The sequence below is a fragment of the Nelumbo lutea genome, chromosome 1, assembly GCF_056320005.1.
Source record: "Nelumbo lutea isolate HS-2025 chromosome 1, American lotus-T2T, whole genome shotgun sequence".
NCBI lineage: Eukaryota > Viridiplantae > Streptophyta > Magnoliopsida > Proteales > Nelumbonaceae > Nelumbo > Nelumbo lutea.
In genome coordinates this window covers 92,210,645-92,230,092 of record NC_142684.1, presented here as the reverse complement: position 1 = coordinate 92,230,092, position 19,448 = coordinate 92,210,645, and the positions used below count along the sequence as shown (strand labels likewise).

The following is a 19,448-nucleotide window of genomic DNA, read 5'->3' as shown; positions in this document are numbered from 1 at the left end:
TATATCCGAAATAAATTTGACTTACCGGTCATGTGGTTTGAGGCTTCGGAGTCAATAACCCAAGGAGAATCGGTGGTATGAGATGACACATGGAAGGCAGTGGTAGCATTACCTAATGTAGACGCAAAAGAGGTAGAGGGAGTAGGACCAGAATCTATCTGGCGGAGAGTCCTACCATATAATTCCAAATGTTCATGAAAGGAGTTGATAATTTCTTCCTTAGGGTCAGAACTGGGATGCCTCTCCTGAGTTACCAAAGGACTGGTCTCTGTTGACGCCATATTAGCTGAGTTATACTTCTTCTGATTCTGTTGGCTTGGTTTCTTGCCCTGATCAGGTGTTGACTTCTTACCCAAATCCTGTGCCCATTTAGGTTTTCCATGGAGATCCCAACATGTATCTCTCGTGTGTCGTGTCTTTTGGCTGTGAGTGCACCAAAGTTTACTCTTATCATCTGTTTTTTTTTTTTCTAAGTCACCCTTTTTAAAAACACCTCCGACATTTGTATCTGAATTTCCCCGGACAGCTAGGGCAATTGACTCCCCTTCTACACAATTCATCACACTTCTTCTACTCTCTTCTGACTGCACTAAGGCATACACCTCCTGAACTGATGGCAAGTCTTTACTACCCAAGATCTGCACCCTGATGGACTCATGAAGGATTCAGCCCTAGGAGGAAGGCAAAGACCCGTTGCTGAGATACAAGTGACTTATACGCCTTTGCGTCTTCATCACACTTCCAATTCACATTCTGATAGTGATCAAGTTCTTTCCATATTGATGTCAAATCAGAATAGTACATTGAGAGACTCCTCTCCCCCTGCTTGCAAGTAGAAGATTCAACTTATAGTTGATATATCTTGGCATAGTGTCTCTGCTCTGAATAGGTAGACTTCGCTTGTTCCCATATCTCACAAGCAGTTTCAGCCCACATAAAAGTTTTCCTTACCTATGGCAGCATGGAAACCAAGAGCCAAGACATCACCATACTATTCTCTTGGTTCCACCTATCATATTCAGCACTTCCGTACTCCGATTCCTTCACTCTCCCATTGATATATCCTATCTTCCCCCTAGCAGTGATATAGAGTTTTATTCCCCTAAACCACTCAAGGTAGTTCAGACCATCAAAGGGAATAACAGCCATGGGGAAACTCATATCCATTCCCCCACTCACTCCGTTATGGCTCTCTGAAATCTCTGAAGTAGTAGAATTCTCAGACAACATGGTCAAAACAGACAATCAATCCCAAACACCGGACTTAGGACCCCTCCTTACTCCACAAAAAAAAGTGCTCCACTCAGTCCACACCCACACACTTGGGTTTGAAACAGGTCTGAGCACAAACAGTACCAATTTCAGGACAAAAAAAAAGCAGTATTCGGCAGATTTCAGACCTCTACGGTTTAACAGTCCCAACCTACCAGCCTTCTAGAATGTCTAAGAACATTAATCAGCAGGAGAGATCCTTAACACTTATAGTCAAGCCAAATAATTGAGATAACAGGTCATCCTTGACCTATAGTCGCCTCAGCACAGGAACAGGATCACACGATCCCAAAAAAACAGAGGTATAAAGATCTGATAGCATTCAGCCGCCCAGATTCATTTGGTTTTTTCACTTGGTACACGACCAAGGAGGGTAAGGAAGATAAAAAAAGGAAGGACTGTACCAGTTGTAGATCTGTTTTCCTCGGTCCAGATTCAGATCTCTGTTCCGCCCAGATTCAGCAAGTTGGAAGAGTGAAGTCTGTTCGATCTGTTCGATCAGTGAAGTTTGCTCGATCTGTTCTCTTAGTCAGTATTCCTGCTCTGATACCATCTTGACAGTGTGGCCGGCCAGAAATAAGAGGAAGAGAAGAGAAGAGAAGAGAAGAATAAGAGAGAAGGGAGAAGAGAAGAGAAGGGATTAGCAATGTAACAGTGCTGGTGGCACCAACTTTTATTATAATATATGTAGGGCAGCAGAAATAACAAGGGAAAAGACCCTTGTGCCCCTGCTGTAAGTGAGTACAATAACAGACATAACAGAAGTAAAAAAAATAGAAATAAAAAACGCTTTAACTAGCTAAACAGACCCTAACACCAACAACTAAATTATTTCAACACTTTCTTTTTAGTTTTTTCTTGAGTATAATTATATTATTTAATATAAAAATGAATTTGTAAAAAAACTTGTAAACAGGTGTATTGGGGCCCAAAGATATGATACTATATGCTCTGTATCGGGTATATTGTGTTGATACTTTGAACCTAGGAGAGAAGGAAAGATCTATTGAAGAACTGACTGACATTCTCTCTTTTAAAGTAGTGCACTGGGCTAAGACTCTAGACAATTTCTTTCTGATTTTAGAAGGGATGATATCCTTAGAAACTGGAATCAAGTGGCTAATTCTGCTCCTTGGACAGTGAAACCAGTAGTTAGTTGGGTATCTCCGCCTTCGGGACCTCTAAAACTTAACTTTGGTGGGTGCAATCTGGGTAACTCTGGCCCCTTAGGCATAGGTGGAGTAATCAGGGATGAACATGACAATATTCTAGAACTATTCCCAGGTCTGTTGGGGGTATGACATGCAATTTGGGCAGAGACTTGGGTAGCACTCACAGGCCTGAGGCGGTTGAAATCTTTGAACTTGATAGAGGTGTAAGTGGTAGGATACTTCAAGAACAGTCATAGCTTGGCTGAAAGATGATCAAAAGGTGGCTTGGAGCTTCAGATATGTGTACAGAGAGGTGAGAAAACTATTAGAGGACCTGCAGGCACAAGTAATGTGAACTCCAAGAGCAGCCAATGGAGTAGCTGATGTATTAGCAAAACAAGGGATCAGTTGTATTGGGGCCAACTTGTTTGAGTTTTTTGTTTCTTTGGGTGGTTAACCAAGGCTAGCCTCCTATTTTGGGTTCTCCCCTCTTGATGTGTATCATTACCTTTTTTATAATTAATAAATATTTTACCATTACTCATCAAAAGAAAAAATGAATGATCTTCATAATGTCTATTCATTCAATAATGCTATGTATATATGTATCTCTCATCAATGTATCTGTTGGTTTTTTTTGTTTCTCCTGTAGGTTATTGTAAAAAGTGGTGATGATTGTAGGCAGGAACATCTTGCTGTGCAACTAGTTTCTCACTTCTATGGTAGGTGTTTTGTCTTTTTCAAATGATTATGTATCAGTTTTCACTGTCTTTTGTTGAGTCTACAATGCTTCAAGGAACATACTCAACTCAACTAAGCCTTGTCCCAACTATATGGGGTTGGCCATATGACTCCTGTTCTGTCATTCTGTTATGTCAGTGCCATATCCATTGTTAAATTATGGGCCCTTAAGTTATCAGTTAGGGGCCATTACTTGGTTGAAATGGTAAAATCTTGGGCTGGCAATTGTGGGAATGCGGGTTCGAGTCTGAGGGCAATCACTTTGTGTGGAAAAAAATGCAAAGTTTGGACTGTTCCCAGTCTACCCCTTCCAAGGCCCCAAACTATGTTAATCTACTCCTTCATTTTATCCTATTGGAGCTACTCCTAGGTTCCCTTGAATAAGTTCATGTTTGATCCTATCCTATCTAGTTTTCCCACTTATCCATCTCAACATTTGTATTTATGCTACATTAATCTTTTGGACATATTTCTTGACTGCCCAACACACTCCATACAACATTGCTGACCTTATAACCATTTGATAAATTTTTCCTTTTAGCCTAAGTGATATTCTCCTAAATCTTAAGATTCCAGATGCACTGCTCTATTTTACCCATCTTGCCCTAATTCTATGTGTGGCATCCTTCTCAGTTTCTCCCTTGTTATTGATTATTGAACCAAAATAATGAAAGGATGAAGAAATGGTTATAAGGTGACTACAGATATAAGAGCAGTGCCATCATTTTCAGACACAATGTTGCATTGGATTACTGTTACATTTAAAAATTTAGTAAATTATAGCCTTTATAGCTTTACTTTTGATGAAGTATAACTAAATTTTAGTTTACCTACATGATCCATGTTTAACTTTTGTTGTCGCTCAACTCAACTTAAAACAGCCTTGTCCCAACTTTATGGGGTTAGCTACATGAATCCTTCTCCACCATTCCATTCTTTTTTGTGCCATATCCATAGTTGAACTATGGGTCTTCAAGTCATTTCTCACTACTTCAACCCTTGTCCTTTTGGCTACCTCTAGCTCTTCTAGACCTTTAACTTGCAATAGGTTACTTATTCTTATTGGTGCTTTAAGTGGTCTTTCATGCACATTACAAAACCATCTTAGTCTACTTCCGTCATTTTATCACCTATTGGGGCTACCCTTATATTCTTACCAATTGCTTATTTCTGATCTTATCTCTTTTGGTTTTCCACTCATCCATTTATACTCACGTCTCTCTAAATTCATTCCTTTGGACATGCTGCTTTTTTTTTGTCATTGGCTTCTTCCTGGTGTACTCCTTGTATTCTTTGCTTTTATTTTTTATATAATATATTTTGTTACTGATAAAAATATAAGTTAAAGCTAGGTGGTTTTGTAGAGCCGAAAAAATCCAGTCGTATGTGTTTAACTGAACTTGTATTTAATGATGCCATACATGGTTGCTGATGATAGATATATTTCAAGAAGCTGGTCTCCCCCTCTGGTTGCGTCCTTATGAAGTCCTGGTTACATCTTCATACACAGCGCTTATTGAAACAATTCCAGATACAGTAACATTTTTACTTTTGAAAACTTCTATTCATGTTCCAGTAAAATGTTTTAACTATAATAACATTATTTCTTACTTTTTGTAGGCCTCAATTCATTCTATCAAAAGTAGGTTCCCTAACATCACAAGCTTACGTGACTTTTTTGTGGCCAAGTATCAAGAAAACTCTCCAAGTTTTAAGCTAGCCCAGGTGATCATTTTTTCATAAGTAGTAAATGTGATTTGGTTCATGCTCTTCTTGTCAAGTTTCTTATTATTTTATGCATAAAAAGACAACAGTGATGAATTGATAGTCGGATTGTTATAATGGATATCTAGTTCCCTCTTGACATTGGTCAATGAAACTCTGTGTTTTGTTTTGTTTGTATCACATCATTTTTCCTATATTTTTGTTTGCTTATTGGTTTTAGAAAGAAGTGTGCATGGTTTACTGGTGCCATTTCCTTGCAGATGCTGCTGTCAATGGGTTGGGTCTGGTTTTGGTCAGGGTAGATCCGGACCTGACCTGATAAGTAAGTATGCAAAACCAGTTCCAAACCAGATCCCGTAGGATCTGTAATTGGGACCATCAGGTCTGACCCAATAAGACCCAATTATAATTCACAACTATACTTTTAACATGTAATTTGACAAAAAACCAACTTATTTGTTAAATTGACATATTTGGACATCATAATAGATATTTTATAAGACCCAATTATATTTCACAACTATACTTTTAACATGTAATTTGACAAAAAACCAACTTATTTGTTAAATTGACATATTTGGACATCATAATAGATATTTTTTTATGGTGAAAGACGAAAATAGGTATTAGATTGGTAGTATCTTTGTAATATGCCAATATGCACATAAATAATTATACATATGGTCTGTTTGGGTATTAATTGGTTTGGAACAACTAAAACCAAACATAAGAAAGAATCACTTCGGCACTTTGTTGACAGAACCAGGTCACTCATGACCTACAAAGGTTCTGACCTTTCTATGATTTTGGATCTTTTGATCCACAAAAAAAGGGATCAAACTCCCTTGCACCATTCAGCCAATACAAGATCTGAACTGTTTTTGGTTTTACTACCAAGGACTAAGGTTACAAGTGGTACAGACCTTGTCCCTGTTAGTTCATATATATATATATATATATATAAGAATTCACTGACCTCTTATAACACTTTAACCAACCATCCACTGATTTCTGGTATCATTTCCTGATGTTTCAGCCAAGATAGAAGAGAGAAGCAGGTATGCTGTTCTCAGGCCTGGGCCAAGATCATTCTTTCCATTCACAGTCCAGAAAAGGAAAAAAATGTCACAATCAGAAAACAGTGGTCTAGAGCACACTGTCCCGCTCTGATACCATATTAGCATATATACTGTAGGGCAACTTAAAAAATAAAAACATACAAAAAAACCAAATTGCCCTTGCGGCACATGACTAAGAAAATTTGCTAGCCCCAATCTATATGCTATTTACAATGTCCAATCTTGTGTGGTAAGCCTTAATCGAGTTGGCTTCTGTTGTTCCCTGTTTAGCTAACACATTAGCCAAGTAGTTGACAGATCTTGGAGTCCATTTGTAACTTACACTCAGCTCCTTTAACAGTTTTCTGTTCTCCTTCATTGTGCCTTTGTACCTACATGAACTTCACTTCTTATGAGCCACCCTACAACTACATTTGAATCCCCTTCCACCTTAAAATGTGTATAATTTAGTGCAGTAGCTAGTCAGCCCTTGGCGAACTGTAAGAAGTTCAACCCAAGTAGAACCCCCATGACCAACAGGTCCCAAAAACAGTGCTAGTATGTTGCTATTTGCATCTATGGAGACTCTCCTAGTTCCTAACGCACCTAGATTCCCCAAACTGCATTAGTCAAAATTTAATTTAATGATCTTAGAGGCTTGAGGGACCAGGGGAAATTTGCAAGGTTCCTCAAGGTAGAAGAGCATGTCACAACCTGCTTATTCTTAGTGATGTCATCAGTAATGAAAGCATTATCTTCTTTCAACAATTTCACCCAATGAGCCACTATGTTAGTTATGTTTTTGATCACGACTGCTCCATTACTCCTTTTATTCGAAGATTCTATTATCTCTCTTCCCATACACTGCATAAGATTGCTTCTCTAGTACACCTCTACATAATTTTGCCCCTTCTCTTTGGTAGGAGAAGCACAAAATTCTAAATAAAGTCCCAGCTTCCTATATCCAAAGAAAGAAGAAAAGAATTCTCAAATAATAGATGCACATGGACAGGAGATTGGTAGGTGAAATGTAGTTTCACTGTTTCACTACTTGCTCTAAAAGGGAAATACATGAGGGATGATAAACACCAATTGGACCTCCTTTGGTTTTGGCATGATTCACCTCCCTATTAAAAAGCTAAAATGTTGGGCATTTGGGTGGTATTGGTCCTTTTCGTATTGCATCGCTAGGGAAAAATTACCTGCAAGGGAGGCCACTATTGACAGAGAGTCTTGAAAAGGGAAGAGTAGGTGAATAAACCAGAGGGATTAGCTGTCCAAATTCAACGGCTTCTACTCTTTTAGGTTCCATTGTGTTTTTGTTCTGTTTTTCTTTTTTTGGTTTTTCTGTCATATACCTACAGCCTGTGCACTACTTTTCTTTTTGGATATAATTCCATTGGAGCTAGTTATGATTCACCATTCCCTGGGAAAAAAAGGTTAATTGGGAATAGGACTGGAGTGATAACATGTTCTTTTGCTCAACTAAAACCATGATGTAGAAACAAGATGGCCATTATATTTCTTGGGAATATGTGTCAATGTTTTTTTTTTCGGGGGGGGGGGTGGCTGGTGTCTTGTCAGTAGTCCATTAAACTAGGCAGGCATCAGCTGAGCTGGCATATACTGATACAGTTTCATGCAAAGAAGTCACTTTGAAGTGATCCTAGAATATTTAGAGGTTTTAGATTAATGCTTCAACTTCTGTCACTTAGCTCAAATCTGAATTATCATTGCCGCCCTCTAATGCATATAGTATAACATTTAATCACTCTTTAATATGTTCTTATGTTCATTAACCTTAATGACTGTTTTAGTATTTCTATCATGATTTTACTTTTTCAGCATACATTTGGTGTTTGCAATGAAGAGTAATTTTCTTTCCAGTCTTACTATTGCTATGAATGGATGTCCATTGCCTTGAACGTTTGGTTCTTTCAATAAAGAGCCTATTCCACCAACAATCAAGATAGAACTCCAATGCATGACCGTTGTTGTATGGTCCTTGCATATTCTAGTTCTCTACTCTTGCACTATACAAATTGGACTGTTGGAGTGATCTGGTTCTGTTGGTGCTCCACTGGTTACTTTCTGTCAGAATATTCTCCTTTTCTTCTGTCTTTCTCTCCTCTTTTCTTTCTCTTTGAATCTAGATGGTATCAGAGCAGGTTTGACAGAAGGTTGAAGCTTGTGTGGTCCTCCCTTCCTCTTCTCTTCTCTTCTGTCTGGAAATGACTACCAATCTGAAAGGGATTTGGTCATAGAACCAAAATGATGATTGTTTGGGTGTTTTCTCTTTACCTATGATGGAGTTTTGGGCTCTTGGAGTAGTAGTTCTCAGTTTTTTCTGGTTGTGTGATTTGAGATCCATTCGGATTTGTCTTGTGCCTTGTTTTATGGATCTCCTACAAAGTTTTTGACTCTGTGATCTGTGTAATGGTGTGTTTGGTGATTGAGGGGCTTGGTACAAAGGCGGTTCATAGAATTAGGAATGCATAATGTTTAACATGGCATTAGCTATTTGAAGCAATGCAATTGGGAAAAGATAAAGAGATAGAGAGTTTTACATGCTTCAATGTGTTTTATTTGTTATGCAACTTATGCTTGATTTTGTTTTTAAATTTTTATTTTAAATACGTTTTACATGTTCTGTTTATGTATTTTAATTTGAGATAATAGGTTTTTTAAAACTTAACTTCATATTTTAGCTAATATTGTGTTTAATATTTTTTAATTTTTTGCTTTTTGAAATTTTTAGCATTTTTGCACCTTGCTTCGAAAAGGCGTGTGCTTCACCTTGCACCTCACACCTCGTGCCACAGGTGCAAAATGTCCCTTATGCTTTTAAAACAGTGCTCCAATTGATGGTAATCATAAACTTATTGTACTAATCTATATCCAGGTCTGATACAGTTTATGCAGTTGGGGTGTTAAGCCAGTATATGCATGCTCCTAGGACCTTTCGTCTTGCTGCTACAGAGACAGTTCTTAGGTATTTGAAGAATTATCCTGGTAGAGGTATTCTCTTCTCCAAGCATGGTTACTTGAGGGTAGAGACATTTACTGATGCTGATTGGGCAGGTTCAGTTGATGGCAGTGGTAGAAGATCTACCCCATGCTATTGTACCTTTGTTGGGAGTAATTTGGTGACTTCGAGAAGTAAGGAACAAGTGGTGGTTGCTAGGTTGAGTGTGAAGACTGAGTATAGAGCCATGGCACATGGTGTGGTAGAAGTGCTGTGGCTGAAGAATATGTTGGAGTTGGGAGTTGAAGTTCAGAGTCCAATATCATTGTATTGTGACAATAAGGTTGTAATTAATATAGCATGCAATCTTGTGATGCATGTGAGGACAGAACATATTTAAGTAGACAAGAATTTCATTTGCGAGAAGATTGAAGTTGGTAAAGTCTGCATTCGTTATGTAAGCTATGTTGAGCAGTTAGGTGATATCTTCACCAAGGGTTTTACAAGTATCTGGCATGTTCACATTTGTACAAAGTTGGGAATGATGGATATATATAACCCAACTTGAGGGAGAGTGTTGTTAGGACTGTTTTTTCTAATAAGTTCTAACCAGGGGTACCTTTGTAATTTTCATATTTATTTTAACACCCTAATATATAAGTCAGTCTGGGTGCTGCCACTGATAATTTTCTGCTAAAATATTCTTCTTTTCTACTGTCTTTCTCTCCTCTTTTCTTTCTCTTTGATTCTAGACTTGTTATCAAACATAGAGGCAAATGATGTTGAGTATGCTTTATACACAAGGGTCTGTTTGCCTTTTATCAAACTTTAAGAAGGTTAACGATGTTGCGGAATCTTCAAGGGGAGAGCTTTTTATGTTGATAATCTTTGTATGCAGGGAACTCCATTTGCTTACCATCTGTTTTTCATTGTACTGGATCTATAATCTGTCTAGTAGTTTAAGAAAAAGGAAAAAAAAATGCATTCTTTTTCCTCCAATGGAGTTTTCTGGAGTTTCCTGACAGACCCTTCTCATCAAATGGTCAACTACTAGAACCATTATCTCTCCATGGTCATCTTTTGTATGTTTTAACTTAACAAGTCTATTTCCTCCCTCTTTTTTTTCTTCTCTCTTCTTTTCTGTTCTTATTGGATGGGTGAGATTATGGTGTCAATTATGATAACAGATGGAATGGTTTAACTGTACACGCATTCAAAAATAATCTGATCTGGTTGTCTCAAAAAGATGCATTTTGTTTTTCCAGTGTCAAGTAGTTTGAATTTTATTGTAGCAGAACATTGTTGCCTATTTTCAATTGAGTAGTTTAATTTTTGTGCAGAGAAATTTTGTTGAAAGCATGTCTGGGTATTCTATATTATGCTATCTTCTACAGGTCTCTCTCTCTCTCTCTCTCACGCATGCACGTACACATGCATGCATGCATGAACACACAAAAAATATAGACAAGGCATATTTTGTGGGCGTGGTGGCTTTTCCTAAGATCTGTGCAATGTTACCATGTCATATTATCATTTTTGCCACTGTTTCAGTTAGTTTAACAGGTTAATTATATTGTGTTCTGTTTCTATCATGTTTTAGGGAAAGCAATTGTGCATTCAGATCCATCACTCAAATAATTTTCAAATCGACACCTATTTATTGACTTATTTCTTTATTTTTGTGTATGTGTGTGTGGTGAGGAAGGCATTGGAAGGAGGGTACCATCTTACTACAATGCTATCATGAGAAGTTGGATACTTGGTCATAATGATTTTCTTTATCAATGGGGAAGAGACATTAAAAAAGGAGGAAAATAAAAGAAACAAGACAGAGAATAGGAACAAACTATTTAGGGGGTTGTCTTCCCAAGGGGAAGTCTGTAATTTGAAACCAAGATTTGTGCATATGTAAATAGGGGCATGTAAACAAGAGCTGAATCACAGGGGTGCTTGGAACTTAAGATTCTCCTTCTTTTCTTTTTCTATAAATCAAAAAATTTGATTGTTGGTGATAAAAAAAAGGCATTGAGAAGAAAAATAAAAAATAAGGTATGGCATTTGCAATAATAAGAGAAATCAGAACCAAGGATACCTTGGAAGATCCTAAGAACAAAATACTACCCTGTGAGAGCAGTCCTGATTTACTTCCACGTTTCCATCCCAGCCAAACTGTAACCTTTTAGGCTTGCTGAAATCTTGAAGTTCATCTAAATGGGATGTTTACTCTGGAAAGGCTTTTGCCTTCCAGATGAAATGCCCCAAAGAACATTTTTTGGATATCAAAGAACATTTTCTCATCTAGTTAATGGCAATCATTTTTTAACTTGCACATGGACTACCAACAAAATTATCAGTTACCAACGAACAACCTTGATCATGGGCTACCCAAGGCCTCAAATCAAAAGCTGGGATCAAGCACGTTTCAGGTCCACGCAGAGCCTAAATCCCTGAAGTTGATTTTTTTTGTTAGTTTTTTTTTTTTTTATGATAAGTATATTTGTCACTTAATTTTTTCTGGTAAAATAAACATTGTTCCTTTGTATTTTATTTTCACCTAACATCTTGAAGCTGGTCAATGAACATTTGGCTTACCATATAAACAACTTAATTAGTGAACGCTACCTAGATTAAAGGCCTAGTTTTTTCTGCAAACGCAATTTCTGATATTTTAGTTTCATTTCTTTATTGATGAGGAAACAATTTGGATAATGAGGAAATTTGTCCATATACATATCTGATGGATTTTATTTTCACCTTAGCCCTTAGGACTAGATTTAGTAGGTATGTAATGGTTTGTAGTTTTTCCTTTTCATTTTTTGAACAAAAAATATCATATACTGCATCTTAGAGATTTTTGAATGAAGATTTATGATTTCAAAGCGAGTCTCCTGATGCTTCTTCTAGTCTTATGGCTTGATTTATTGGTTTTGTTTTCTCATCCACCTATTTTTGGTTTGTCCAGGTGAAGGATCGGCACAATGGAAACCTCTTGCTGGATGAAGAAGGCCATATTATACATATTGATTTTGGCTTTATGCTTTCCAATTCACCAGGGGGGGTGAATTTTGAGAGTGCACCATTTAAGTTAACTCGTGAACTTCTTGAGGTTATAATTCACATTCATATAGAGCTTTATGGTCCTTCCCTTTTTGATACAATATTTAGTTGGTGCATATTTGTTGGTGTTGATATGTTGCAATCTGATCATCTTAGCTTGTGATCATTAACTGATCAAAATATTCTTCTGGTGCTAGGTCATGGATTCTGATGCTGAGGGGGTTCCGAGTGAGTTCTTCGACTATTTCAAAGTATCTGAGCACATTTCCCGACCTTTTCTTGAGTGATTTATCTGCAAATATCAAAATTCCATGTTCCCTTAGTTATGCACGTTGCTAAGTCTATATTTTGCCTTCCACCTATGCCGGCAGGTATTATGCATACAAGGTTTCCTAACATGCCGTAAGCATGCAGAGCGCATCATACTTCTGGTTAAAATGTTACAGGTAACATAACTTGGCATTTTCTAGGAAACTAGGTTTCTATGGCACTTGAAATATGAGTCTGTTTATTATGATTACTAGTTGTTGGGTTATATTTCATTGTTGTTGTTATTATTTGATCATAATAACATTGCCAGAATACCACCATGATTGTCTCTAAACAAACCACCAATTCATAGGTTGCTTGAATTTCCCGTACTGCATTCATCAAAATATCATATAAGGTTCAGTGATGGTTGACTCAAATTCTAATTGATGGTAACTTTGCTTCTTGTAGAGGACAATGATGCTATGCTTTGCCATCCCCTTGTGTTCTTATCCAAGGAGAACAGGCTAAAGAGGCATGATGTTTTAACCCAATATCACTACTTTTAGCAAAATCAATCAATGCTTCTTTAGTGCATATTTTCTCCTTAAATGTCACCACATTTCTCTCTTCTTAAACTGTCCCTGGCATTGCTTCCCTGCACCAAATCTTTTCTCTCTCTTTTTCTTGGAGAGAAAAATGTGTTCATGTGAAGGCTTTGCATGTTCCCTAAGAGATTACACTTACATTCGAATGGAGAGAAAAAATATGAAGTAGTTTCACCATTTGCCTAAAGAGAGAAAAATGTGTTCATGTGAAGGCTTTGCATGTTCCCTAAGAGATTACACTTACATTCAAATGGAGAGAAAAAATATGAAGTAGTTTCACCATTTGCCTTGTAGAGAAAAAATATGAAGTAGTTTCACCATTTCCCTAAGAGATTACACTTACATTCAAATGGAGAGAAAAAATATGAAGTAGTTTCACCATTTGCCTTGTTAATCTTCAAATGAAATATATGCCAATAAAAAGCCCACATCTGATATGGAACTTACTCTTCCAAACTGCCTTCACCTGAAACATCAAGAGGGAGTGGGTAAAAGAGGATAAAACATTAAAAAAATATTCACAAGAAAAAGACCCAACAGGATTAAGGGACCACAATCTACTATCAGGTGACAATGTATTAAGGAAGTCTCCCTCCAAAGAATTCAGCAACTCTGAACAGTAATTTCAAACCTCTTCTAAGACCTAGGTCCCATGCAGGCTCTGAATCAAAGAGGGAAAACATAAAAAAGAAATGGTTTTGCTTTTATAAAAGGAGAGATAATAGGTGATGGGTTGCTTTCAAGGGAGAGACAAGAGTGGCTCTTGTAGCAAACCCCAACATCCCAACTATTGGTCATCAACCCATGGGTGCTAATGACATGTGCCATGCCATAGCTTAATTAAATCCATAGGGAACTTCCATTGCCATTTTTTCCAAGAGTGAGGAATTACTAATTTTTTTTTCTTTTTTTTGATCAATAACACTTTCATTAATCATCAATAGAAAATTTACAGGAGGAAGACAAACACACTTATCTTCCAAGAGTCGCTAAGAACCTCATAAAAGAAAGAAAAAAGAAGAAAAAGAGAAAAGAATACACTAAAGTTACAGCTTAGCCCAAAACAGTGAATCCCTTTCTGCCCCTTGTTTAGCTAAACCGTCAGCTAGGGAATTAGCCGATCTTTTAACCCAACATGTCTTAACTTCCATCTCCCGCACCAGCCACATGAATTTTCTCCTCTCATTGTTCTACTTCCATAAACCATTTTGATCTTTAGTCAGCCATCCTATCACCACCTCTGAATCCCCTTCAATTATGAGTTTCTTGATGTTCAACTCCTTAGCTTTCCGGACTCCTTCCATAACTGCAAGGATCTCAGCTCTAAGGGAGTCACCCACTCCAATTGGGCCTGAGAACATGGCAGAGATGACCCCATTTTCGTCCCTAAAAACACCTCCAATCCTCGATTGCCCCGGATTTCCCCTACTGCATCCATCAAAGTTTAATTTCATGAATCCTCTAGGTGGGGGAGTCCAAACCACTTTCATTACTGACTTGATCTGTGTGCAATTTGCAATTTCACCCCACTTCCTCAACATGTCATCACAGTGTAATCTGTGAATAGTTCCAAATATTTCAGCCACTGTACCGCTCTAATATGTATGATAGCCTTCGGATCTCCTGCTCCTCTTTGGGTTTCTGAGAATATCCTAGAGTTTCTTTCCTCCCACAATGTCCAACATATTGCAGCCCTTAGTCCTCTCCACATTATCCTTCCCCTTTTTATCCGCCACCTGAAAAAGGTGGGGACTTACTAATCACCATTCTTCCTGTACACAAGCCACATGCTTTATAAGCAGTCTCCCAATAATCTGTTGGTTTTCCTTTGTTCCTCAAGCTTTGAAAAGAAATCTTTCATGATTCTCTCCAACCATTTTGCAATAAGCACTGAAACTCTAAAGATTGGAAAGTAGTTATTCCTTTTTAAAGTAACACGTTTCTTGAGTTGTAGTTCCTTTTGCAAAGGTTGATTTTATTAGGATTATACCCAAGGGAATCTGGTTCTTTTTCAAGTAGCAAGGTTCTTCGAGAAGCAAATATGATCTACCATATATTTGATATCTATGATATACTGTTCACTGTTTCATCGTTGCAACGCTTTTTAATTTATATATCTTCCATCAGGTGGCATTATTTTGTCAACTATGGTCAAACCTGCATGTCCTGTGCAGTAGGAACTAGGAAGATGGGGGACACTACTGAAATTTTCTATTTAGGAAACTATGCCAATGGTAAATCTGGTTTAATGATTGCATTCTTCAACCAACTGGTTACTAGTAGTTGATTCCTAGGACTTGACACTCGAATGAATGCGATAGGTTGGATAGGTTATTTGGTAATGTTGATATTTGACCGTGGAAATGTTCTAAATGAGGCCATGAGATGATTGGTAATATTACCTTGGATGCTACACATCATATAGGGTTCTTGTGACCATGGTTCAAATCATCGAAACAGCCTCTCTCTGTATTCAGGGGTAAGGCTGCATACATCTGTCTCTCTCCAAACACCACATTGGCGGGAGCCTCGTGCACTGGGCTGCCCTATTTTGTGTACACATCATATGTGGCAAATATAATGTGCACTGGTGAACATTGTGAACATATGCCTTGGAACTAATTTTATAAGGCCATTATACGTTAAGCTTCATGAGGCCTATGACTATTGTAGGTTTATCTAATTGTATGAAAATCTAGGCCTGTTTGGCATGCTTGGTTGGATAGATGGTTGGAGAATAGAGTGAAGAGTTGGTTAAGATCTTCAGAATGGCTAATTTGATGTCCAATGGCTTGTCCAGGAATGAAAGTGGGAGGAATGAGTTGCGCTGGGGCTCTGGATGCTGAGAGTCTTTCTTCCCCTTCTATCTAAGATGGCTTGTTTCTTAATGTTTTTTGTCTTGTTTTCTGCCACTTTCAATTTAGTTCATGGGGTTTTAGTTTGTCTCCTCTGCTTGCAGAGCCTTTGGTTGCTTTCAAATTTTTTTCCGCTTTGACTACCACACTACTAGTGATTGAATGCAAGGGTTTAGAAGCAATAGGAAACATGGCCAAAAAGAATGCTAGTTGAGGTGGTGAAAATTTGATTTGAGGGCTCACAATTAATCAAATATATGACCCTGGACAGAGTTGAATTGTGTAGCCGACCCCATGTAGTTTAGACAGGCTCTGTTGAGTTGAGTCTCAAAATAAGAGTAAAAGTTTAATGTCTGAAAAGCTTTTCAGTTGATTGTGCTATTGATGAAATGATCCATGTTCCATCAGATTAAGCAATGATAGATGCTTTCTGTCTTGACATTTTGTGCATGTAAGATTGGAATACCTGTTTCATAGGTATGGCTTATAACATTACTTTCAAATGTGTTGGACTCAGGATTCTGGCTTCCCATGCTTTAAAGGTGGTCCACGGACTATACAGAACCTTAGGAAAAGATTTCATTTGAGCTTAACTGAAGAGGTTTGTTTTCTTTTTCCTGTTTTTGTTTTTGTTCCTTGGAACAATGTCAGGGTCTCCTTTCCTTCATTTACACACATATACATCATCATACTACCTTTTTTAGCATCTAGTTAGGTTCTCAGTCATGTTTAATTATCTGAAACAGCAATGTGTGTCTTTGGTACTCTCCCTCATAAGTAGCAGCCTAGATGCATGGCGGACACGGCAGTATGATTATTATCAGCGGGTCTTAAATGGGATATTGTGAAGCTATGATGTTTCTGGTTAAGATGGGCTGGTCATGTGAAGAATTGCAACCAAAGATACTTGCCTCTATTAGAGTGCTGACAAACTTGAGGAGTTGGTACTCTCTGAGCTGGCTATGAAGTTTTTGGTTGAAGTTGAATATATTGGTTTGTGGTCTCATTCCTTCTCAGATTTGAGAAAAGTTTTGCAGATGCTAGGAAGCTACCCAACCAAAATATGTGGCAGGGTTTCTTTCCTATTTGTTGGGTGTAATTTCAAGATGACTGTTGTTTTCTGAGACTTGGAAGAGATGCAGACCAGCTGCTCACCTTTGACAAATTGTACAGAAGATGATTCGGGTGGATTTTTCTGAGCCAAACTACAATTGACTTCAAACTGAGTACAGTAATTATGGTGCTGCTTGAGCATCCCAGGTATAAAAGAATGTTCCAGTCAAAAGAGGTGGTCTTGCTAAGAATTCAGGCTGGTGGAAGGATCTGAAAGAGTGGTCCTTGCAATGTTTGTACATCTTAACCGTTTTTGAGTGGATTGATTCTTTGGTTGAACGTGGAGATTCTCCAAGATTGCAAAGGTCCAGTGCTGTTTCTTCCAATCAACGCTTATTAATTTTATGCCTACCTTGGCATGATACTCAAAAAGTTCAAATGCCCATAAGGAAAATTGTTTATGTTGTATCAAAACGCTTGAATGTATAATATATATTTTTGTTACTCTGTTTCTTGTACAAGGCAATCGATTCATTTGCTTTGATTATATACGAGTGACCCTACAGAGTACCTTGCAGGGTTGCGTTGTGAGCTTGAATCTCTTCTACCGTGAAGGGTGTATTGATGGTTGGCTAATAACATGTGTGCTTTTTAACCCTGGAATGGACCAACATTCTAAACATCCGTTAATGAGTTTAAGTCTCGATTTCTAGTTACAGATGCAAAAGAAGAGGGAAGAACCAACACATGGTGGAGAGGCAATCCACGACTTCGGAATCAGACATGGGCGATTCAAGTCAAGCAACCCTGACATCTGGCACAATAAAATAATAGGAGGCTTTTGTATCTGTTTAGTATGTCTTTGATTTACGTTTATCAAACACTAGGCCACATTTGTTTTTTGGTTAGTCCTTTACCTGGGTGAATGCACTTATCAAGGTCTCCTATGTTCTTTTTGATCAAAAGTGGTTCTTGTTAAAGTAAAAATAATTGCTCATTTTTACCTATAAAGTTTCATTATTAGAACTTAGAAGGGGTAATTTTGTTTTATAATGTTTTGGCAGCTCTTGTCCTGTGTCAAACAAAATATGGGATTATTGGTAAATGAGAACAACACTTCAGTTGACCAGCGCCCCCTCCTCCCCAACTTATCAGAAAATGAGTGGAGCCTTAAAGATGGTAATACTGGATTATGCTTCAATGTGGCTACTTGATAGTATAGGCGGTAGCCTAAAAGTTGTTCAATAAGCAAGAGGAAACTGTTTTACTGGCTCCAAAGATGTATAATTTAATGGAAAATGTACATGTTTTAAAAATATGGTGAGCCAGAGCCAGCGGGATAAAACTAAATTTGTAAATATATTCCAAATTAAAAAAAAAATGGTGAGAAATAATTTAGTTGATGTTTCAATATCTCTTGGCACCGATTACCACATCACTAGTGATTGGTTGATAATTGAAAAGTCTTAGAAGAGAGAAGGGCAGGCCCAAAATAGAATTTGGGCTGAGTATATCTAGTTCATGATTGATTATATGCTATTGCTGAGGGATCCGTATCTGCATGCAAGTAAATTTGAAGTATTATTGAGTTACATAGTAATCTTTAGGCTTTAATTAGTTAATTACATCTCCAGTATTTCTATGTTATTATTCACGGGGAGATGTTTCCAGTACACATGAATGTGGCTGTGAGGAGAGCACTGAGGCGCAGATCCCAATATGCATGCACACAGACGCCACATGATGGGACCAGAGTGAGAAGAGATTTAGATTTCGGCCTACCTCAGAAACTTTTATTAGTTTTATAATTTTATTTATCCACACACCACCTATGATTCACTACCTGTCTACCCCCTTGTCAAATTTGACTCATTTCACAACCTATTGAGTTTGGATCTGCCCCTCACAGCATGTTTCAGCTGTGCTTCGAGAACACCTCTTATGAATAAAAACTTACAATCATGGAGATGTAGCAGATATACGGCTAAAACGTGCTGTGAGTCAGTGAGGCACTCTGAGGAGCAAATCTAAACTCCCACCTATCACTGTTCCAATCGTACAAACTGAACTAAAATTTATAGGGTGGAGGTTGGACATTAACAATAAAAACCCCAAGTGAAAATACTCATTCAGAGAAATATCAAAAATATGTTTCCATTAAAAATCGTCTTCACATAACCCACTTAAAAGAAAGTACAACTGATTCGAGGTGAATCAACCCAACCAGATAAAAAATTATATATTAAATTGGTTATAGAAAGCTTGAAGGGAAATATTAATAGCATATGCGGTTCATCTTGCAAATAACCAATTAGAGGTCACATTCAAGCAGACGGAGGAAAGGCGATTCCTCCGTGGATTGGTTTTGTCGATGAAGGAATTAGGATTTTGCTAGGTTGTGTTAATTTCTGGTGAATGTACCCGGGCAAAGTTACTATATCATATCCTCCGATGAAATTTACATTTTTGATAAAAAAAGAAAAGAAAAAGATAATGCCATTTCTACCAAGTTTGTAGCCTCTTTCTACAATTTCGCAAACAAACTTCTTTCCATTCATAAATGCATTTCAAGCCAAACACATTTCCAACTCTTTGGTAAAGTTTGACAGGAAAGAGATTTTATTCCAAGAAAATTATGTTTGCGTCTTCCAACATTGGTATTTTGGCAATTACACTGCTGCTATGGCCTTTAAGATGATGGAATGTGCAGCAAA

The 19,448-nt window shown here is 37.6% G+C and overlaps 1 protein-coding gene across 18 annotated transcripts in view; it reads left to right on the top strand.

Moving 5' to 3' along the window:
• LOC148876130 (phosphatidylinositol 4-kinase beta 1-like) overlaps positions 1-17,281 on the top strand; it is a 58,281-nt gene extending 41,000 nt beyond the window's left edge. For 2 of the 18 annotated variants that reach the window (XM_088966198.1, XM_088966196.1), the window contains 9 exons: positions 3,076-3,145; positions 4,603-4,700; positions 4,785-4,889; positions 10,253-10,306; positions 11,875-12,018; positions 12,167-12,220; positions 12,341-12,415; positions 16,199-16,282; positions 16,428-17,281. In XM_088966198.1, coding sequence (XP_088822324.1) covers positions 3,076-3,145; positions 4,603-4,700; positions 4,785-4,889; positions 10,253-10,306; positions 11,875-12,018; positions 12,167-12,220; positions 12,341-12,415; positions 16,199-16,282; positions 16,428-16,529 — 786 coding nt within the window. In that variant the 3' untranslated portion in view covers positions 16,530-17,281. Of the gene's footprint in view, positions 1-3,075; positions 3,146-4,602; positions 4,701-4,784; positions 4,890-8,705; positions 8,770-8,849; positions 8,966-10,236; positions 10,307-11,874; positions 12,019-12,166; positions 12,221-12,340; positions 12,416-12,689; positions 12,754-16,198; positions 16,283-16,427 lie in introns of all 18 variants that reach the window. The other 16 variants (XM_088966199.1, XM_088966197.1, XR_016105569.1 and 13 more) reach the window with 15 other exon arrangements.
• The last annotated feature ends 2,167 nt before the right edge of the window (positions 17,282-19,448 follow it).